Source organism: Stegodyphus dumicola, chromosome 6, assembly GCF_044657685.1.
Source record: "Stegodyphus dumicola isolate Sdum_Otavi_A_Nest chromosome 6, ASM4465768v1".
Classification (NCBI taxonomy): Eukaryota; Metazoa; Arthropoda; class Arachnida; order Araneae; family Eresidae; genus Stegodyphus; species Stegodyphus dumicola.
Genome location: NC_140773.1, coordinates 223,112,055 through 223,131,246, shown reverse-complemented (window position 1 = coordinate 223,131,246; position 19,192 = coordinate 223,112,055). Strand labels below are relative to the sequence as shown.

The window sequence follows — 19,192 nt, the reverse complement described above, 5'->3', positions numbered from 1 at the left end:
ATGGCACATATCATTACTTTTGTTAAACCTGGCAAAGATCCAAAAAATGTTAACTCTTATCGCCCAATTAGCCTGCTTCCAAGTCTTAGCAAAGTTTTTGAGCGAGTTCTACAGAAACGGCTGACCAGACACTTGGAAGATAGAGGGATAATTCAAAATGAACAGTTTGGTTTTCGCCCACAGCATAGCACAGTACATCAACTTCTCAATGTTACTGAATTTATTGCCGATTCCTTTTCCAAAAAGAATACTATTGCAAGCTGTTTCCTAGATTTAGAAAAGGCATTTGACAAGGTGTGGCATGAGGGACTCCTCTTTAAGCTATACCTTGCTCATCTGCCTATAAATTTTATCAAACTAATGCAAAGTTATCTAAAAAATCGCAATTTTCATGTCAAAATCAATAATACTTTATCCTCGAGAAAAAGAATCAAAAGCGGCGTCGCCCAGGGAAGTGTTTTGGGGCCAATTCTCTTTAATATCTTTACTAATGATATGCCAATCCCACTAAATTCAAAACTTGTGAAATATGCAGATGACACCGCTATTTTTACAAAATCTTTAAAACCACAGTTTGCAGTAGACAAATTAGAAGAAGCAGTTAACATCATCGCACATTACCTCAAATCTTGGAAACTTAAAGTCAATCTGACTAAATGTCAAATTCTGCTCTTTAGAAGGTATAGAAAATTTACTCCAGTAAACGTAAATATAAAGATAGAAGATCAGCCACTCCCCGTCGTCAATAGTACTAAATACCTAGGTGTCATTTTCGATTCACAACTCTTCTTCAAGGAACAGACTGCATATGCCTTACGGAAAGCTACAGCCGCAAAAATGGCTCTGTACCCCCTCATCAAAAGAGACTCAAAATTAAACATTCAATTAAAGAAAAGAGTTTACATGATGCTGATTAGACCGACACTACTTTATGCAATTCCCATATGGGCTACAGTGTTCAAAACGTACAGACACAAGTTACAAGTCTTTCAAAACAAGATTCTAAGAGAAATAGTTAATTCTCCTTGGTTTGTTCGAAATTTGCAAATACACAAAGAATTAAAAATCAGACCAATTGCTGACCAAATTATTTCAACCTGCCACAACTTTTATAGTAAAATTGAACAATCTCAATATGATCATATTAAGGAACTAATCAATTATGATCCAACACTTGAAAATGCTGCTAAGCGTCCTAGGAGCATTTTTCATAATCCAAGGTGGTGAAACTTGTAAATAGCTGTACATACTGTAAATATTTCCCCACTAGAGACTTTTGTGTTTTTTTTTCAACTTATTTAGGACATAAAAGCTCAGTGGATTATTACTTTATATCATTATTTTCAAGAATTTTATATTTTATTAGTGTTCCTATAAAAAGACTTTGTTAGGGACACACAAACTGAATTAATTATGTGTGTTTCACCATCCCGCCTTCTAAACTGTGACTTATGCTGAAATATTGTGTCTTTTAAAATTATAAGTGTTTCTTAAAAAGTGTGTTTATTCCAGAACTTTGTACAGTGTGAACTGTTTGTGAATACTGTTAATTTATATGACTTTAACATTTCTCGTACGAGAACTCTTGAAATTCACCAGAAATATGTTACTGTTGACTTATTCCTCATTTGAGCCACTCCCACCAGTATAATTACGATCCATTTCATTCTGAACCTGTTTCAAAAGCATACTTAATTTAAATTACTTAATGTTTATTTTTTCAAATGCTTTATTAAGCATACTTTTCAGCTAGTTATATCTTTTGTCACAGCTCGAACAGCTCCCAGATGCTTTCTCACTCTACATGCCTTTGTATTTGCTTCAGCTTCGCCTAGTAGGCGCGGCGTTACACGCCCATTTTTGCAATCATATATACCAACGCCTAAAGGCATTTTTTCAAAAGCGGTGGTTAAAGCAGCAGAGGCTGCTAATTGCCTCCTAATCATTCAAAAGACAAGACAAGACAAGACTCTCAACATCAGTTCCAGCTCCCGCGCCATGAAGGAAGGACGTCTCTTCAGCGAGCTGCCATATAATTGCTTATTTCATCCTCTGCTACTACTATCAAGATCTCCAAGCAAAGTTATCAATCTGTTTACTTAAGAATCACATCTCCCGCAGATTTCAAATCTGCCTAAGAATATTTTCATCGCGATCTCAATAATTATTTGCACTCCCCAACACAAGCCACATGCCAATGAGCCTATTAATCGTAAAATCTCTCCTATCCACTTTTTGCTTTAGTGTTTGTACCGTGTATAAAAAATTATAAAAAACCAAAAAAAGTATAAAATATGAAACACAAAAAAAAATTTAAAATCCTAAAAACTTATAAAAAAATTATGAAACTTAAGTTTTTATTTTCTCATCTCTATCCCTAAACTTTCTCGAGCCTGTGGCTCCCTCTAGTGTGCATCAAGTAAATCACTTATGCCAAATTTTTCCTATTTCTGCTCGCTTTTAATAATTCTGATGTGGAGGTAGATGGTTTTGAACCATAGGAACTCCGAAATTTTTAAATCATTAGCATTGGCAGAGAACAACTTTCCTGTTTAGGGCTATGGGCATGTTGGCTTGCTAAGAACGATCATTCCTCGTGTATAAAGGCGTTAGAGCGTTTTTCCTGTAACAAAATTCTGAAATTACGGCATTAAATGTATCCAAGTCCCATACTGTCAAGATATGCAACTATTAAAGTTTTCATCTTATTAAACTTCATGTTATTATTAAAACTTGAGTTTCAAGTTCATTTCAACCCTGTGTCACAACCCAGGGTTTGCGTAGCAGTTTCGGCTACTACACCACCAAATATTACCGACCTGTGTTATATTTAAAGAAAAATAATGAAGAATCTGCATGAATTCATGAATGTTTCTAGGATTGTGTAAAAGCAATACCTAGAGCCGTCGAATTTGAATAACGTAGTCCTCCAACCAACATGCGCCCGAATTTTGAATTTATTTTATTGTCTGTTTCAAATTTTCTAAAACTTTACCGATGTTTGATTAACGATGTCAACGATTAGCAAGACCAAGCGAACAGAGCGAAGTAGCATCTTGACTCAGGAGAGCTGAAGCTAAAAAGTGCGCAGTTATCCAATACGGAGGCTCACCAAGAGAAGGCTTTGGTTTAGATTAGAAAAGTTTCAGTTCTTAAAGTTAACTACGTCATCAGCGCTACGCAAGCCATGCAAGATGGATTGATCTGGAAATGACGCAGTCCAGAAAAGCTTTTATTACAATTTTTAGAATAAGGAGGGGGAATTAAGAGGTTACCGCTAGTTTAAATTATAACTTTGATTTACATTATTTTTCATCTTACACTTTAATCTGTCGACTGCAATAAAAAAGGGAGTTGCACAAATAGATATTACATTAATTCCGTCTACAAATTTCACTTTGTCGGCAATCCCTGGAAATCGAAATCCCCAAGGAAAACCTTTAACTATAGTTACATGCAGCGATCACACAGCCGGAGACAGACTTCACAGTCAGGGCTAAAGAAAATGCCGTACTTCAGAGTACCCGTACAGTCCCTGTTAAGCCTGAACAGACCGTAGAAACGGTGGTTCTAGTCCTGTGAAGTCATCTATATGATATCCGAATTTTTTGCGATTACAATACTTCCTTTACTTGGTACAAAGAAGTAAAAATACATATGTTTGTATGTAAATAATAAAAACTTCTTGCAATCAATCTTTTAATATAAACTTATTAGTAGACTCACTCTATCAACGAGGGTGCCCTCTGGCAAAGATTCTTTGCCTCTGGTGAGTAGCCAGAGAAAGACTTCAGTAAAGGCCAAGTGGTGAACCTGTTAGGTTGTATGAGACTCAGGTTGTATCAGACTCTTGCTCTGTAATATTCTTAAAATTATATGTGATGTCCGTGTGTAACTTAAACCTGTTAATAAATTATTGTTACACTATAAAAGATTCTTTTATGATCCCATCCAACACAACCCTCCACCTTTATTTCTTACTGAAGCTTAACACACGATGGGATTTCGATTCTGGGAAAGTTTGTTCCCTTGGAGAGAAATTACTAGAAACTATCTTAATCAGGGATTGCATGCAGATGTCATCGGTCGTCAATGGGTTCTTTTTTTCTTTAATTTTCAGCTGTTAAAAAAATCTGTTCACATATTTCAAACAATGCGATGATTCATAGTGCAAAAACTCGTACCTGAGCTTGTTTATTTTTTGACGAGTACGTATAAAAGTTAATAAAATTTGTATCTTCAAATTTTTGAATAAGATTTATAGCACTGTAAATTAATAAGCTCCTTATTTTCTCATGTTTATTTTTAACAGAAATAAAAATAACCATTGTTAAGGAACAAATATATGTATTAGGCAAAACATTTGCGAGTTCTAAAATTCTTGAAAAAACGACGATGGCCTATTTTCTACCATTTCCATCAGTTCTGTTTGTTCTACATGTTCTCTAATTTATCGAAAATGACAGGTTGAAAAGAAGGGAGAGCTTTTATTCAATATTTTATCATTGACCGTTTCCCGGGTGATAAATAAACAAGCGGAAACGGACCAAACTTCGTCAAGGAAGATCGATTTTTTGTGACTTATAAATTGTTAAAATAAGAGTTAACAAAACAAACAACTAGAGTCTCTTCCGTGAGAACAAATCGTTAGCTACCGTTAATAAATGCAGAGCTAACAAATGCAATTCGTGACTATTTAGCGCTTATAGGTATATTTTTTGACATATTGGAATATTTTCGTTATAATGCAACCAAATGCTTCCTTCGAAAGATAAAATGTACACCTTGCAACAATAAGGAAAAAAAAAAGGGGGAAGAAAAAGAAAAGGACAGTCGTATATCTTCCATTCTGCTGGACCTATTGTTTAAATTTAAATTGCGTTTTCCATGTCTCGAAAGCGCGACTTAGGATGTATATTAGATTTATATACACCATTTTTCTAACATAAATATTTTGACACAAAATCGGACTTTTTCTGAAACACCGATTTTTTTCCTTACTTCGATTCTCCGACTCAAACTATGACAAAGTGCTAAGTTTTGTAAAATTCGTGCGAGTAGTTTTTAAAAAAATGAGCTCTCAAAATTTTAGTTCTTCCATGTTAATTCCATAATTCCATGTCTTCCATGTTTCACATTCATTATGAATTTGGTATATATTTATTAATATCTCTTTTTTATTAAACTTATTTGATTCTTCCTTTCACTTTTCGAAATTTAGGTTCATTTCAAATAAAATTCGCCCATTTTTTATTATTTATGTTTAAAATTTGTATTTTTCAATAGTTTTTATAAATTTATCGAAAAATATTTTGAATTATAATCTATGAAATGTTTACCATCCTCTTAAAGTAGATGCATTTCTAAACATACCTGCAAAAAATTAAATTTTTTTAATTCAAAATTTCCCAAGATATGCGTGTATTTAAGTGTATTATTATTTATTTTGGAACGTTTTTGAAGTTAGGCATATTTGTTATAAGCGATAATAAAGCTAAATGTGATTTACGCGTTTTGTTAAAATTATTTCAAAGAATAAACGATGAGCCTTCCCCTCCCCCGTTCATGCACAGTGAAAAGGAAAAGAAAGCAGGTTGCCATAAATTAAGATGTTCGTCAACAGAATTATTCTTGCAAAAAATGCGGCAAAGTAAATTTTTTATATTTTTCCCTAAATTTCTGACTAAAAATTACAAAATTTAGTATAATTGGAGGCTTACAATCGAAATATGGAAAAACAATTGGTATATTATTTCAGAAAAAGTCCGATTTTTGTGTTAAAATACCTACGTTAGAATAATGCTATATGTAAATCTGATAACTTTGAAAGATGGAAAACAGGCAAGTTAAATTTCGACAATCGGTCCAGTAGAATAACAGATAGAACTGTCCTTTCTAGACCAAAGGGACAATTTTTCCTGAAGGACTATTAATTTCGTTCTGGCATTTTGCGTTAAAAACTATAAACCGCGAATTACTTTTCAAATTGTTGCTACGGAATATTATCGCCCTGTATTATGTTTAAATAAATAATGAGGAATCTGAATGAATATAAGGTATGTTTCTCGCATTGTGATAAAACAACGGTACCTAGAGTTATCAAAATTCGTATGAAGTAATCTTCCCTAAAATATGGGCATATGGAAGCCCTAATTTGAATCTGAAATTTGTTTTATTATCGATTTCATATTTTGTAACACTTCAACGAATTTTTGATTAAGAAACTAAACGATTTCAAAGCGAGCCATGGCGACACTGTACGAAAAAAAAAAAAAAAAAAATCTCCAGCGCACGAGACTCTGTATCGTTCCAATTTTACTGCCGAAGTATATGTACTGCCGAAGCGAGTATCGGAAATTATAGAGATATGCTCTTTTTAAATTATTTTATGATATTGCTGTTGAATTGAATTTTATGGTTTAAGTGCGAAGAACACGATATTTGATAAATAAAGGTAACACACAAAACATTAAAAAAAAAAAAAAAAAAAAAAGGCTCTTTTGGGCATAATGTAAAATTTGAAAACTTTCAGATTTTATATATATATGTAAGATAAAAATATATGAATCAAAATTATAGATTAAACTATAAAACATTAATTCTTCCTCTCTATTCTAAAATCGTAATAACTTCTCTGCATTGCGTCATTCAAATTAATCATGCGATCTTACGTAACCGCTAATGCAGGCCTCTTGACCAATCACCAAATAACAAACAAAAACTTTCCTCTTCGCGTGCTTCCATCCTTCATAACTACGCACTTCAGCTTTGCTCTTTACTCTGCTAAGATGTAATTTCGCTGGCTTGCTTTCTATCTTAACAATATATAAAAATGTAAATCTTGTGTGGAAAGGCACGATTAGAGTGCCAAGTGATTGTATACTGTACAAATATCAATTGGAAATAAAAATGGAATTAAAACTGCCTTGACTGCCAAGTTCTTCTACGCAATCAAAATTCTTCTTCCATATGGGTCTAATCACGCATCTACAGTGTTCCGTCATTTCCTTGTGCTTTTATTATGACATATATATACTTCTTTTCTCTCGCAGAGCATCGTGAACTTCGAAGATGCATCGCTGTTGGTCGGCGGAAGCAGGGGTGAAAGAGTTCCATTTCTGAATACACGCGAAATTATGACGTTCACTAGAAGAAACATCACAAGAAACAGTACTCCCATGTCCTTAGTAGGAGTCTCAGAATCGGAATGAGCAACGTAATAGAGAAGTGAAAACAAGTGAACAGGAAAAGTGTCGAGAAAGGGTGAAGGATGCAGAAATCGAACCTCGAGCCTCTGACGAGCAGTTCGAGCCAGGTGTTACCAAGATGACTCACTTCAAAATATGCTTTTGTTTCACATTCATTATGTATAAATAAAAACTTTATCTTTTTTTCATGCGCTCTCATTATTTAATTTAATGTTATTTTGAATGTCTATAAGCAGCGGTTCCCAATCTGCGCTTCCCTCAGAAAGGCGTGAACGTTCGAGGAAAATAAAATAAATAAAAATTAATGAAATTAAAGACAAAAACTACCAAAAAAAAAAGTAGAATTAATTTAAAAAAAAAAAAAAACTAGAAAGTTCATTCTGCCAAGTTAAATTTCGCATCTACTGTAACAGACGTTGTGTCATCTCCTGGATGAGGCGCAAGGAGTGATTGATGCATTCCCCTGTTTACAATATGAAGCGCATGAAATCGAATGCTTTAGATCTGGTAACACGCTGTTTTGTCTAACGTCTTAAGTAGCAGAAATGGTCATTCCGTGCGACTATTGCCTGGTTGTACGAGAATTTCTAATCGAAGCTTTCGCAGGATAACGTTTCATCTGATTTATAAACTTTCTATTAGCTCAATGGGCGTTAACCCAGAAGGGCTATTAATTTCGTTTTGGCATGTTGCATCGAAAACTTTAAATGTCCGTTTCACTTTTCAAATTGTTGTCACCAAATATTAGAGCCCTGTGTTATATTTAAAGAAGTTAAAAAATGAAGAATCTGCGTAAATATATATATATGTTTCTGGCATTGTGATAAAACAACGGTACCTAGAGCCATCGAATTTTTGAATAACATAATTCTCCACCGAAAATGGGCATCTGGAAGCCCTAAGCTGGAATTTGTTTTATTATCGATTTCATACTTTGTAACCCTTTAACGAACTTTTGATTAACAAACTCAACGAATTCAAAGCGAGGGATGGCAACACTGTACAAAAAAAAATTTGCTCCAGCTCGCGGGACTGTGTCGGAAATTCTAAAGATAGGCTGATTTTAAAATTATTTTGTAATATTGCTGTTGAATTGAATTTTATGGTTTGATGGTAATAAATATTTATCGCATGAATAGTGTGTTTTCATCCATAGTAATGATTTTTTTTTATTATTGGGCAGGAAAGTGTTGTCAAATTCATTTTGCCAAGAAAAGTTTAAAAACATTCTCTAATTATAAAGCGGAAATTGAGTTTCTCTTAAGCGAAAGAAATTTTAAAGTAGGTAAAAAAATAATCTGCGAATCATTGTTTTACAGTATAGCAGATCAATTTCAGGCAGTCATACTTTAATTTTTTGGTCATTGATGACAAGATATGTAACTCTATCATTGATACTTACTTTATCTATGTAGCAAAGCTATGTTTGCAGCGCAAAAATAAAACAATGTAATTCTTCTGACGAATGCTAAACAGAAAAATATAAATATCGAAAGATTATGATTTAGAATATCAGTGTTACATAACAATTTTAGAATGCCTGCTAACGCTTTCACAAGAAATGTCCGGTATGAAAGTGCTAAGTAAGAAAAGAGTGTAAGGATCTTAAGTTTTACTAACGTTTATTTTATTTTAAATCTTTACTATCACTTCTTATTTTCTACTTCCGGCCAGAATTATAAGCGTGAAGGAGTTTATGCAAAGTTGTCTGGCGAACGCCAAGTATTTAAGTGTGGCCTTTTTGCCAAGCAGGAGAGAGGAAGCCGTGAGTTCGAAGCAGGCCGCTTACCTTAGAAGTTACGCAGTTGCTACTTTGCCTTCCAGGCTAGAGGTTTTAATCCTCTTGATAAATTAAACGTATTGTAGTGTTCACAGTCTCTGTGCTACATACGCTTCCTGTTATTATAAGGCCAATCTTATTCTAAAGTTAAATTAGAGTTTAGTTTTATTTTGATATCTTTTAAGTTAGACCCCGAGTGGAGGGTCATTGTATTCCGAAGTACGGAAGTCATTGTATATAAAGAAAAAAAAATAAAGGGTTTTGTATACCCTTCGTCTGTATCCTGTCTACTTACTACAATTAGTGAACATAGCTTTAGTAAGCTCTCTGTTCTAGTCAGGTCATTGTATGTTTCCGAAGAAGGTTAGAAGAAACATTGAACCTGATAAGAGGAGAAGGTAGTTAAGCAAAACGAAAACCAAAAAAGCATTCAAAAGCTATAACAGGCTGTTCGCACATTTTTTAGACAATTTTCATTCTATTTACAGTAATATTTTACGTACAATTTTTGTGTTTAAAATGCTCTGCTTGATAACCCTTATTCTTCACTATCTTTCTACAGCGTAATTTCCAAGACAATTGTTGCATAATGAAGACAATATTGTTTATTTTGAAATGTTATTATTACTATTTTTGTTATTATTGTTTATTTTTCAAAAGTGTGTTTTTGTTTTATTATTGTGTGAAGTTTCTAACTATATTTCTTTTCTTGTGTGGCAACAACTCTTCTGTAATTCTTAGATTTGTTCTTTAGGATGTGTGCCAAATCAGATGGCGTAATGTTTCGAAGAGAGCGTCGGTTGACTGTGTGGATGAAACATGTTGTTTCAGAACGTTCTTTCTTTAAAAATATGTAAAATAAATGTTTTGTTTTCTGAACTCGGATTATCCAAACGTTATTTACTTTCAAAAACAATTTTGAAAGTCGGGTATAAAATATGTTCCTGGTAATATCTTAAAATTTTTCTCCAGTCACTTTATTTTTAATTTTCTGTTGTATGAAAAACCAGCAGCGATCATAAATCACTGGTAAAAACTTTCTTTAGATTCTTCGAACCACATAGATTTTTTTCTTATCTTTAATAGTAATAAATGGAGCTCTTTTTATAGCAGTCATTGAAATACACCCAAGATTCATCTATTGTGACAAAAAGACGATGCACATTATGTTTTTTCGTCTTTTTAAGCTTCAAATCTGTGCACACAGAAATACCTTCTAAAAACATGGAAACAACCTCTAAAATTCTATTTATTTTCAAAAAGGTAAAGTTTTGAGAAGCGAGATTTATTCTATCTTCTGCCACAATCTCATTTTGGGAAAATTCTAAAATGGAATCTAAATCTACTCTCTGATTCCTTTCCACTACAGTAGGATTTTGCTCCCCGTCTCTCTCAGCTCTGGCCTACGACTTCGATAGGATACGATACGATTCGGTACGATCTACAATATGACCTACGATACTTGGTAGCGTTTTCATACTCTTATTCTTCAGATAAAGAAGACTTTACTAAGGGAAACAGCATGGAACTTCGGTGTCTTCAAGACCTTCAGGTGAACTTAATTTCGTTTCTAATAAATCTTAAAGTTTTCTCAACGATGTTTTCTCGGTATTTTGTGTTTGAAGAACTAGAGTTAACAATCCCTAACATACAATTGCGTGTGTCCGGGTTCGTAATGGATTGAATGTACACAGAACCGATGACAGCTTGGTAACATTTATTTTCCCAAAAGAAACAATTTACAGTTATTGAACATTCTACAAAAGTACTTGTACAACTCTTCTCAGTATGGCAGAGCACAGTTGCCAAAAAAGTATTCTCCAAAAAAAACCATCGCCAGCTTAACGATATCTCGCTAGTTAACACTTCAAACAAATAAGAATGTTAAACACAATCATGCAAAGCGCATTTAAAGAGCGAAGCTCGCGCAGAGATCTCTGAGTATTTCGAAGTCAACTCTGAACTAAAAACAGAGAACTGATGCTCTCTGCGGTATTGCACAGTCCGCCCACCCCCCTCGTCGAGAAATTTCCAGTGCCTTCTATTTCGCGAAATTACTGGAAGGCAGCTATATAGTTGGCTATATATAGGGATGGATACAGTTACAATTATATATGCATTTAGGCCAATTACAGTTATTACAAAGCAAAATATCGCTAAGTTAACGACTTTTGGTCAAAATTTGGCGACAAAAATTATTCGCAAAAAAATCATCGCCAGCTTAGCGATATCTCGCCAGTTTAGTGAAATAGCCATTTTTCTCAATGTTAAATAAACTTGCTTCTGTAATATTTTTTTTTCCGCCAAAGCTTCAGTTTCTTAAGGCAGTTTATGTTGCATTATGTAAAATTCGTTTCCAAATTTGAATTAGTAATTCCTTGTTTCCAAAACGGTTGCTTAATCCCTTTTCATATCTGGCACTTGCCGGCGGAAAACGTTTTATTCCTCTGCTGTGCTGCCTTTCTCCGTAGCTTGACATACGTAATAAATTTAAGGTGCTAATTTCAATTTGGATTTTTATCGATTTATTGAAACTGTACCCAAAAACATAGCCACTTCCTAATATCTCCATTAAGTTATGGGCAGTTTGAAAAAGTGATACTAGAAACAAAAACAAAAACAAAAAAAAAAAAAAAAAAAAAATTGGAATTGGAAATAAAAGCAAAAGTTTACTACATCTTTAGAACAACAGCATCGCTAAGCGCGATCTCCTAATCATAACAAAACTAAGAGTTGTGAGAACTTATTAACTAAATTATGCACTATTATTTGTTTTCTTATTTTTTAAACATACTTTAACACAGTTGAATTGTGGGGTATCTCAGTAATGAATTTTTCGTTAGAATGTGGAAGCAAGGGAGGAAAAAAAAATTTTCTCTAAAGCTATTAACTATTTCAGTTCCCCCCCTAAAATACGCCAGTAATCAATATAAATATCCGATTCATCGATTTCCGACTCAAGTAATTTTTCATGGATGTCTTTAGGAAGAGTTCTTGTTTCATTTTCTCATCACAGTCTATCATCAATTTAGCTTTTTCATTAATTAATTTTTAACTTAGAGGCTTTATTTACGACATCTATCTTTCTCAGATTCATGACGAGCCTTAGTAAATAATCCCCGATCCTGTGTTGTATTTTTCCTTAAAACTTCCAACTCAAAACTCAAAATATTTATTCTCCTTCTCAGTATTTCCTCTATATTTAAGCTTCAATTTAATTTAAAATGAAAAATCAAATATTTAATTATACAAATGCAAAACAAAAGCTTCGTTCATTTAAAGGAGAATACTCAACCATTTCTACACTTGTTTGGATTCATAAAAATCTGTCCTCATTAAACACAATATCTCGAAATAAACAAACAAACAAACAACAACAAAAATAAGTAAATAAATAAATAAACAGTTGAAATGACTCACTTGCAACTGCATCCTGTCTCCGGACGCATATTTCACAAGTGCACATCAGCGTAGCCACTGAGGGAGGAGTTTCGAAAAGTGGACCAATTGGCTTCTATTACCCTTATGACGCTAAATCTTCGTGCATGTGAGCATATGTTGTTTATGTTTTAATTTGCATTTGTTTCCCAGTTATAAATGTACGGCGTAATAGCAGAAAATCTCGTAGTAATTTCGTTTTATGAGTTTACTTAATTGCTGACATTTCACTTTCGCGATTTTTATCACGCATTATTATTTGGATTATGGTTCTTTACATTAAGAAAATGACTCACGCTACAATTAGCTTCGAATATTACACATTTACTAACACCTGTGGATTAACAGAATTCCAGTGTATAGGTTTTTTAATTGAGCTGAGAAGGACTGAAAGTGTTTGCTGAGTATTTCTTGTGTAAACAGTATATTTAAGAGTGAGCAGTTTTTAAATGTGAAATTTAACACACTAAATGAATACAAATGCAAATTAGTAAAGTTCACTTTGAATAAAATTCTGCATTGGCTACTACTATAGAACATCTTTTTCATATAGATTGCAGTAAAAAGTGCTGACTTCTATTTACATATATAATTGGTGTAAATATTTTTCTCATATGCATAGTTTTATGTAAAGATAGCATTTGGGATCAGATGTTCATCACATATTTCTTTCTTCATCTTATTTACCTTTTATTAAGTAATATTTCACATGGATATTTTTGGAGTGTCAAATATGTGTTTGTATTTATTTCAAATTCTTTCAACCAGATAGTGAAATCTTCAGAATTGTTTATATTTGATCTAAATTTACAATGAAGACTTTCAGAAAAAATCGACGTTGCTTTAATTATTCTGTACAGAAAATTGCGTGGCAAAATATTTTCAACCATCTTGTTTAAACCTTAAAGCACGCGAAAGGTCATGTGACATGACAGAAATATTACTGTATGCCCATTGGTCCAGCCTAGAAGCCACTCCCTCGGTGGCTACGCAGATGTGCACTTGTGAAATATGCTCTCCGGACGCTAGATGTTTCGGACGTCCGCCGGCACAAGAACAAATAGTCCATTCAAACAACAAAGTTCGAAGTAGATAATTTTTATTATAAAATTAACTCACTCGACGTTTATGACATAAAATGTTTATACTGCATTATTCTTTTAGCTCTCATTTTGCTCAAGCTAATAAATTTCAACTTCTAACATTCTACTAACTAAATTATTCTCACACTAATAAACATTCGTTATGAATATTATACTCATGTTTTGTAAACATATGTAGGATTTTTTCAACTCAGAACACAAGCTGTAACTACATTTCTACTGTCCTGTATGAAGTAAAGGAAGTATTGTAAAGGCGGAATTTGCGGATATGAAATTTCAAAGGAAATATCTATTTTGACCGTTCCCGAATGCATTTTGAGTATTCTTTTGCATGACTTCTGTATATAATCTTCTGTATCTGTATCTGTTTAGAATAAAGAATTCTTCATCCTAAAACGGATTGTAAAATTAACACAAAGTGAATTCTTCCGTGACGTCTGTACCTCGCATAACTCAAAAACGATGAATCATAGAACGTTGAAATTTTTATGCAATATGGGACTGCTATAACATCTAGTTGTGCACCTCTCTTTTCTATTACCGTCTACAATACCAAAAGTTATGTATGCATATAATACTTTTGGTACTGCTACTTTGGATTACATGCATCTCTTTGGTAAAAATATTTATGTATATTATATAGGTATATTATATAGGCTCGATACTTACTACTTACTTCATAAATGGTTGAAGCATTTGGTATCTAAGGGCTAATAATAAACTAGCCCAACTGATAACTAACTTAAATATTTAATGAAGATATTTAACAATTTATACACACGATGAAAACGGACGACAAGAACACAAATATTTACAAGAAAACTCAAAGTGAGACAAACAAAAATCACAGTGAAGAAAAATAGAAAAACGTCCTTTCATCTGTTTAACGCGTCTTTAGTTTGTGCGTTACAGATCTCCTCTTTTGTTATCTCCTCTTTGTCTATCGTCCTAGCGGCCTCGCCTAGGACGATAGAAGATATAAATTATTTTCCACACAGAGTTCTATCGAACAGCAGGCAGAGCAATCTGTTAGACGCAAAAAATGGCATCACTCACACACACACTCACATATACAGGGTGAGCCAAAAGTTCGTTAAAACTTTAAAGATTCATAAAAAAGGAAGAAAGTATGATAAAGAAGGGCGGTTTGCAAGAAAGGGCTCACAAGGAAGCCGGACGTTTTTAGCAGCAGAAAATTTTTTAGTTTTAAAAGTCACTGGGAAAAGGCGCTGAAGAACCGAAACACAATGAACAGGACAACAATAAGCACCATTCATTTATTCTTCCAATAACAACTGTTCAACATGACCTACAGAAAATTGTACGACACAACTGAGGAAATTCATAACGTCTGTTACAGTTGAATGCAACATGTCGGCATGAATTGCGAAAACCTAGAATCTTTGTGTTCGGCGGATGTTGAAGGGGATGAACGGTACACAAGTGATTTCAAATAGCCCACAACCAGAAGTCGACCGGAGTCGCGTTAACCAGAAGTCACGTAATCGTGGAAGCCATTCGATCTTGCCACCTTGACTGATCACTCTGTCTTCACCAAAGATACGCAATAGGAATCGTTTTACTGGATTGACAAAGTGTGACGGTGCGCCACCTCTTCGATTTAATGCGGGCACGACTTTGTCACCCAAAAAAGTAGGAGAACTGTGTACGTTTTCCAGCCAGATGTGGGACACGGTTCTTCAAAGAGGAAGATAAGATGAAGCCACACCAGACTGTCAACTTGGCTGGACGCGGTGACTTTGAGGATTCGACGTCACGAATATTCACAAGGATTCGACGTCGCCCATGTACTAGTGTTCTAAGTGTTGACATCCCCGTGTGCATATTTCACAAGTGCACATCAGCGTAGCCACTGAGGGAGGAGTTTCGAAAAGTGGACCAATTGGCTTCTATTACCCTTATGACGCTAAATCTTCGTGCATGTGAGCATATGTTGTTTATGTTTTAATTTGCATTTGTTTCCCAGTTATAAATGTACGGCGTAATAGCAGAAAATCTCGTAGTAATTTCGTTTTATGAGTTTACTTAATTGCTGACATTTCACTTTCGCGATTTTTATCACGCATTATTATTTGGATTATGGTTCTTTACATTAAGAAAATGACTCACGCTACAATTAGCTTCGAATATTACGCATTTACTAACACCTGTGGATTAACAGAATTCCAGTGTATAGGTTTTTTAATTGAGCTGAGAAGGACTGAAAGTGTTTGCTGAGTATTTCTTGTGTAAACAGTATATTTAAGAGTGAGCAGTTTTTAAATGTGAAATTTAACACACTAAATGAATACAAATGCAAATTAGTAAAGTTCACTTTGAATAAAATTCTGCATTGGCTACTACTATAGAACATCTTTTTCATATAGATTGCAGTAAAAAGTGCTGACTTCTATTTACATATATAATTGGTGTAAATATTTTTCTCATATGCATAGTTTTATGTAAAGATAGCATTTGGGATCAGATGTTCATCACATATTTCTTTCTTCATCTTATTTACCTTTTATTAAGTAATATTTCACATGGATATTTTTGGAGTGTCAAATATGTGTTTGTATTTATTTCAAATTCTTTCAACCAGATAGTGAAATCTTCAGAATTGTTTATATTTGATCTAAATTTACAATGAAGACTTTCAGAAAAAATCGACGTTGCTTTAATTATTCTGTACAGAAAATTGCGTGGCAAAATATTTTCAACCATCTTGTTTAAACCTTAAAGCACGCGAAAGGTCATGTGACATGACAGAAATATTACTGTATGCCCATTGGTCCAGCCTAGAAGACACTCCCTCGGTGGCTACGCAGATGTGCACTTGTGAAATATGCTCCCCGTGTAGTGTGAAGTGCGCCTCATACATGCAGAAAACGTTGAACAACCACTGAGGTTCGCTTTCAGGTCTTGCACACACACACAGATCGTATTTTATTCTCGAGTGTCAAGATGTCGAAACATCTTTTTACTCGACTTCTGATAAAGATCGGGTGGGAGGAAAAAGAGAAGGGTGAAAGGAATGTGGGAGGCGAATGAAAGAGAGTGAGGTCCGCACTAGCGGCGGCGAAAAAAGGGGGTGTGTCAAGTTCAGTGTCGTTATAAGATGTAGCCGCGGGTGGTAAAACCGCAGAGTCAGTTTGGCGTGAATGAGTCAATTAAGATTGTAATTCTTATGTGGGAAGGACGTCACAAGGGTAACGATGTTTTTCTCTGGGACGCGGGGAGTGTCTGAGATTGCTAATAAGGCTATTACTGTGGGTTTGTACTGAATAAAAGAAGTTGACCGCTAATCGTTTAATATACTCTTGAATAAGTTCGATTCGAAGGTCTCTGTGAATATACATGTTGGGAATATACCAAGGAGCATTGATAATTTCTCGTAGAATTTTATTTTGTAGAATTTGTAATTGCTTAATATTGGTTTTAGCTGCATGTCCCCAGATCAGTGCTGCATAAAGAAGAGCTGGGCGCAGTATGGAGCGATATAGAATTAATTTGTTTGTAGTAGATAAGTTACTTTTTCTACCAAGAAGAGGCCGCATAGTAGCTGTGGTGATTTAAAATTTTTGTACTACGGATCGGAAATGGGTTCTGAAGGTAAGTTTTTGGTCAAGGGTGACTCCAAGGTATTTGGTTTCATTAATCCAGTTTATTTCTTCATCAAATATTTCAGGGGGTGGAGGATAGTATTTCATGTTTCCTTTACGGAAAATTATTGCCTTAGTTTTATTTCAGTTCTTGCCATAGCACATTCTGCAAGTGAATCATAACTGTGTCTCCCGATTCATGCAATGATTGCAGTTAATAGGAATAGAAATGCAATATCCCATGGAGGATACTTCGAATCGTTACTAACCCTCCAGGCGGCAAGGCCGTATATATGCGTTCGAAAATAATGGCTCTTATAGCGGCAAGGCAGCATATATGCGTCCAAATATTTTGGTCCTCATGGCGGCAAGGCAGCATATATACGTAAACCTAAATTATGGCACGAAACGGCAAAGCAGCATATATACGGCCTGTCTCAGAATGCCCTCCCCTCACTGCTCTTAATGTAAACTGACAGGTGATAATTTTTCTCTGCGGGAGGTAATTGAGGAGAGGAAACTATCTATTCGCTAGGGGCAAATGGGTTTTATCGTTAGGTTTTGAATAACAGTTCGAAATAAATAGCTCGTTCAAAACTTCCAGCTGTTCCAGCTGTTCTGTGTTTATACCAGCTATAGTAAACTTAAATGTTTATATATAAATGTAAAGAGAATTTTCATTTTCCAGCCTAATTATTCTCCAAATTTTAGATGCAGTTTGGCAAAATGTAATTGGAATTAAAATTAAAATTGCAAGAAACTGCAACAATATTTTGAAATATGTGATTTCAATTATATTGCAATTGTAATTAGCTTCGCAATTACAATTAGAAAGTAAGTACTTTTTAAATGCAACAATAATGTATGTAATTGCATTTTAATTCTTAAGTCTTACAATTACAATGCAATGATAATCACAAACATTATAATTATATAATCTAATTACAATTAAAAATTTTATTGCATCTAATCACAACTACGGTAATATAGCTAATTACAACGTAATTTTAACTGCAATTGTTGGTAATTATAACTACGTAATTAGGAAAGTAATTGTCTCTGATAATTAGAATTACTTAACATAGTGAAATTATGATCATAATTGTAATTCTAAGTGTAGTATGCAATTGTAATAAAATTATGCAATTACTAAGTAGTTATAGTTACAAAGTAGCTGTTTTTTTAATTACAATTACAATTTACGTAATTTCATTTAAATTACAATTACTCTATATTTGTGAAATCCAATTTCATATTCAATGCAACTGCAATCATATAATCTAATTACAATTAGACTGTCATTCTAATTCCAGTAAGTAATTATAATAATGTAATTAGGATAGCAATTGTTTCTGATAAAAGCAGTTACGTAGCCCAGAAAAATCATGATCTTAATTCCAAATGTAATTGCAGAATGCAATTGAAAACACATAGTAATTGGAATAATATTATGCAATTAACTTGCAATTACAATGTAACAATTTTTAATTACATATACAATTTACTCATATGCATTTTAATTATAATTGCATTTTAATTGTGAAATCTAATTGAATAAACAGTATAACTGTAATTTTATAATCTAATAAAAATTACAATGCAATTGTAATGACCTCTTAATTAAAATTGCGCAGCAGATGATTGTAACTATTTAATCAGAAAAACAACTGCCCCTTATAATTTCAGTGATATAGGCTAAGGAAATCGTGATAATTTTTGAAAATTACAGTCAATAATATTATATTCGAAATGTTTCTGCATTTTGGATAATGAGTTTTTAAATAATACAACGGGATAATCACCTATAAGAAAAATATTAATATTTTCTGTCATGTCTTCTGAATCATCTTACATATATTGTAGTTTGTGGTACCAGCATAAATAGGAGTTTATTTAAAGGAAATATTTTATATAGACCGAAATGCACATAACGTTAGTAAGCAAATATGTATGTTTATGATCTTTGATATACATGTGAACTTAAATTACAAGATTAAGGGAAAGCAAGCAAAGAGTTTATGCCAGTGCAAAGGGATGTTTTCGCAAAGGATTTGTTACGGG

At 33.6% G+C, this 19,192-nt stretch overlaps 1 protein-coding gene across 3 annotated transcripts in view; it reads left to right on the top strand.

Moving 5' to 3' along the window:
* LOC118186438 (nuclear receptor-interacting protein 3-like) overlaps positions 1-9,876 on the top strand; it is a 71,127-nt gene extending 61,251 nt beyond the window's left edge. For 2 of the 3 annotated variants that reach the window (XM_085819587.1, XM_085819589.1), the window contains exon 7: positions 7,053-7,394. In XM_085819587.1, the coding sequence (XP_085675713.1) occupies positions 7,053-7,211 (159 nt within the window). In that variant the 3' untranslated portion in view covers positions 7,212-7,394. Of the gene's footprint in view, positions 1-7,052; positions 7,395-9,742 lie in introns of those variants that run through there. The other variant, XM_085819588.1, reaches the window with a different exon arrangement.
* Positions 9,877-19,192: the final 9,316 nt, after the last annotated feature.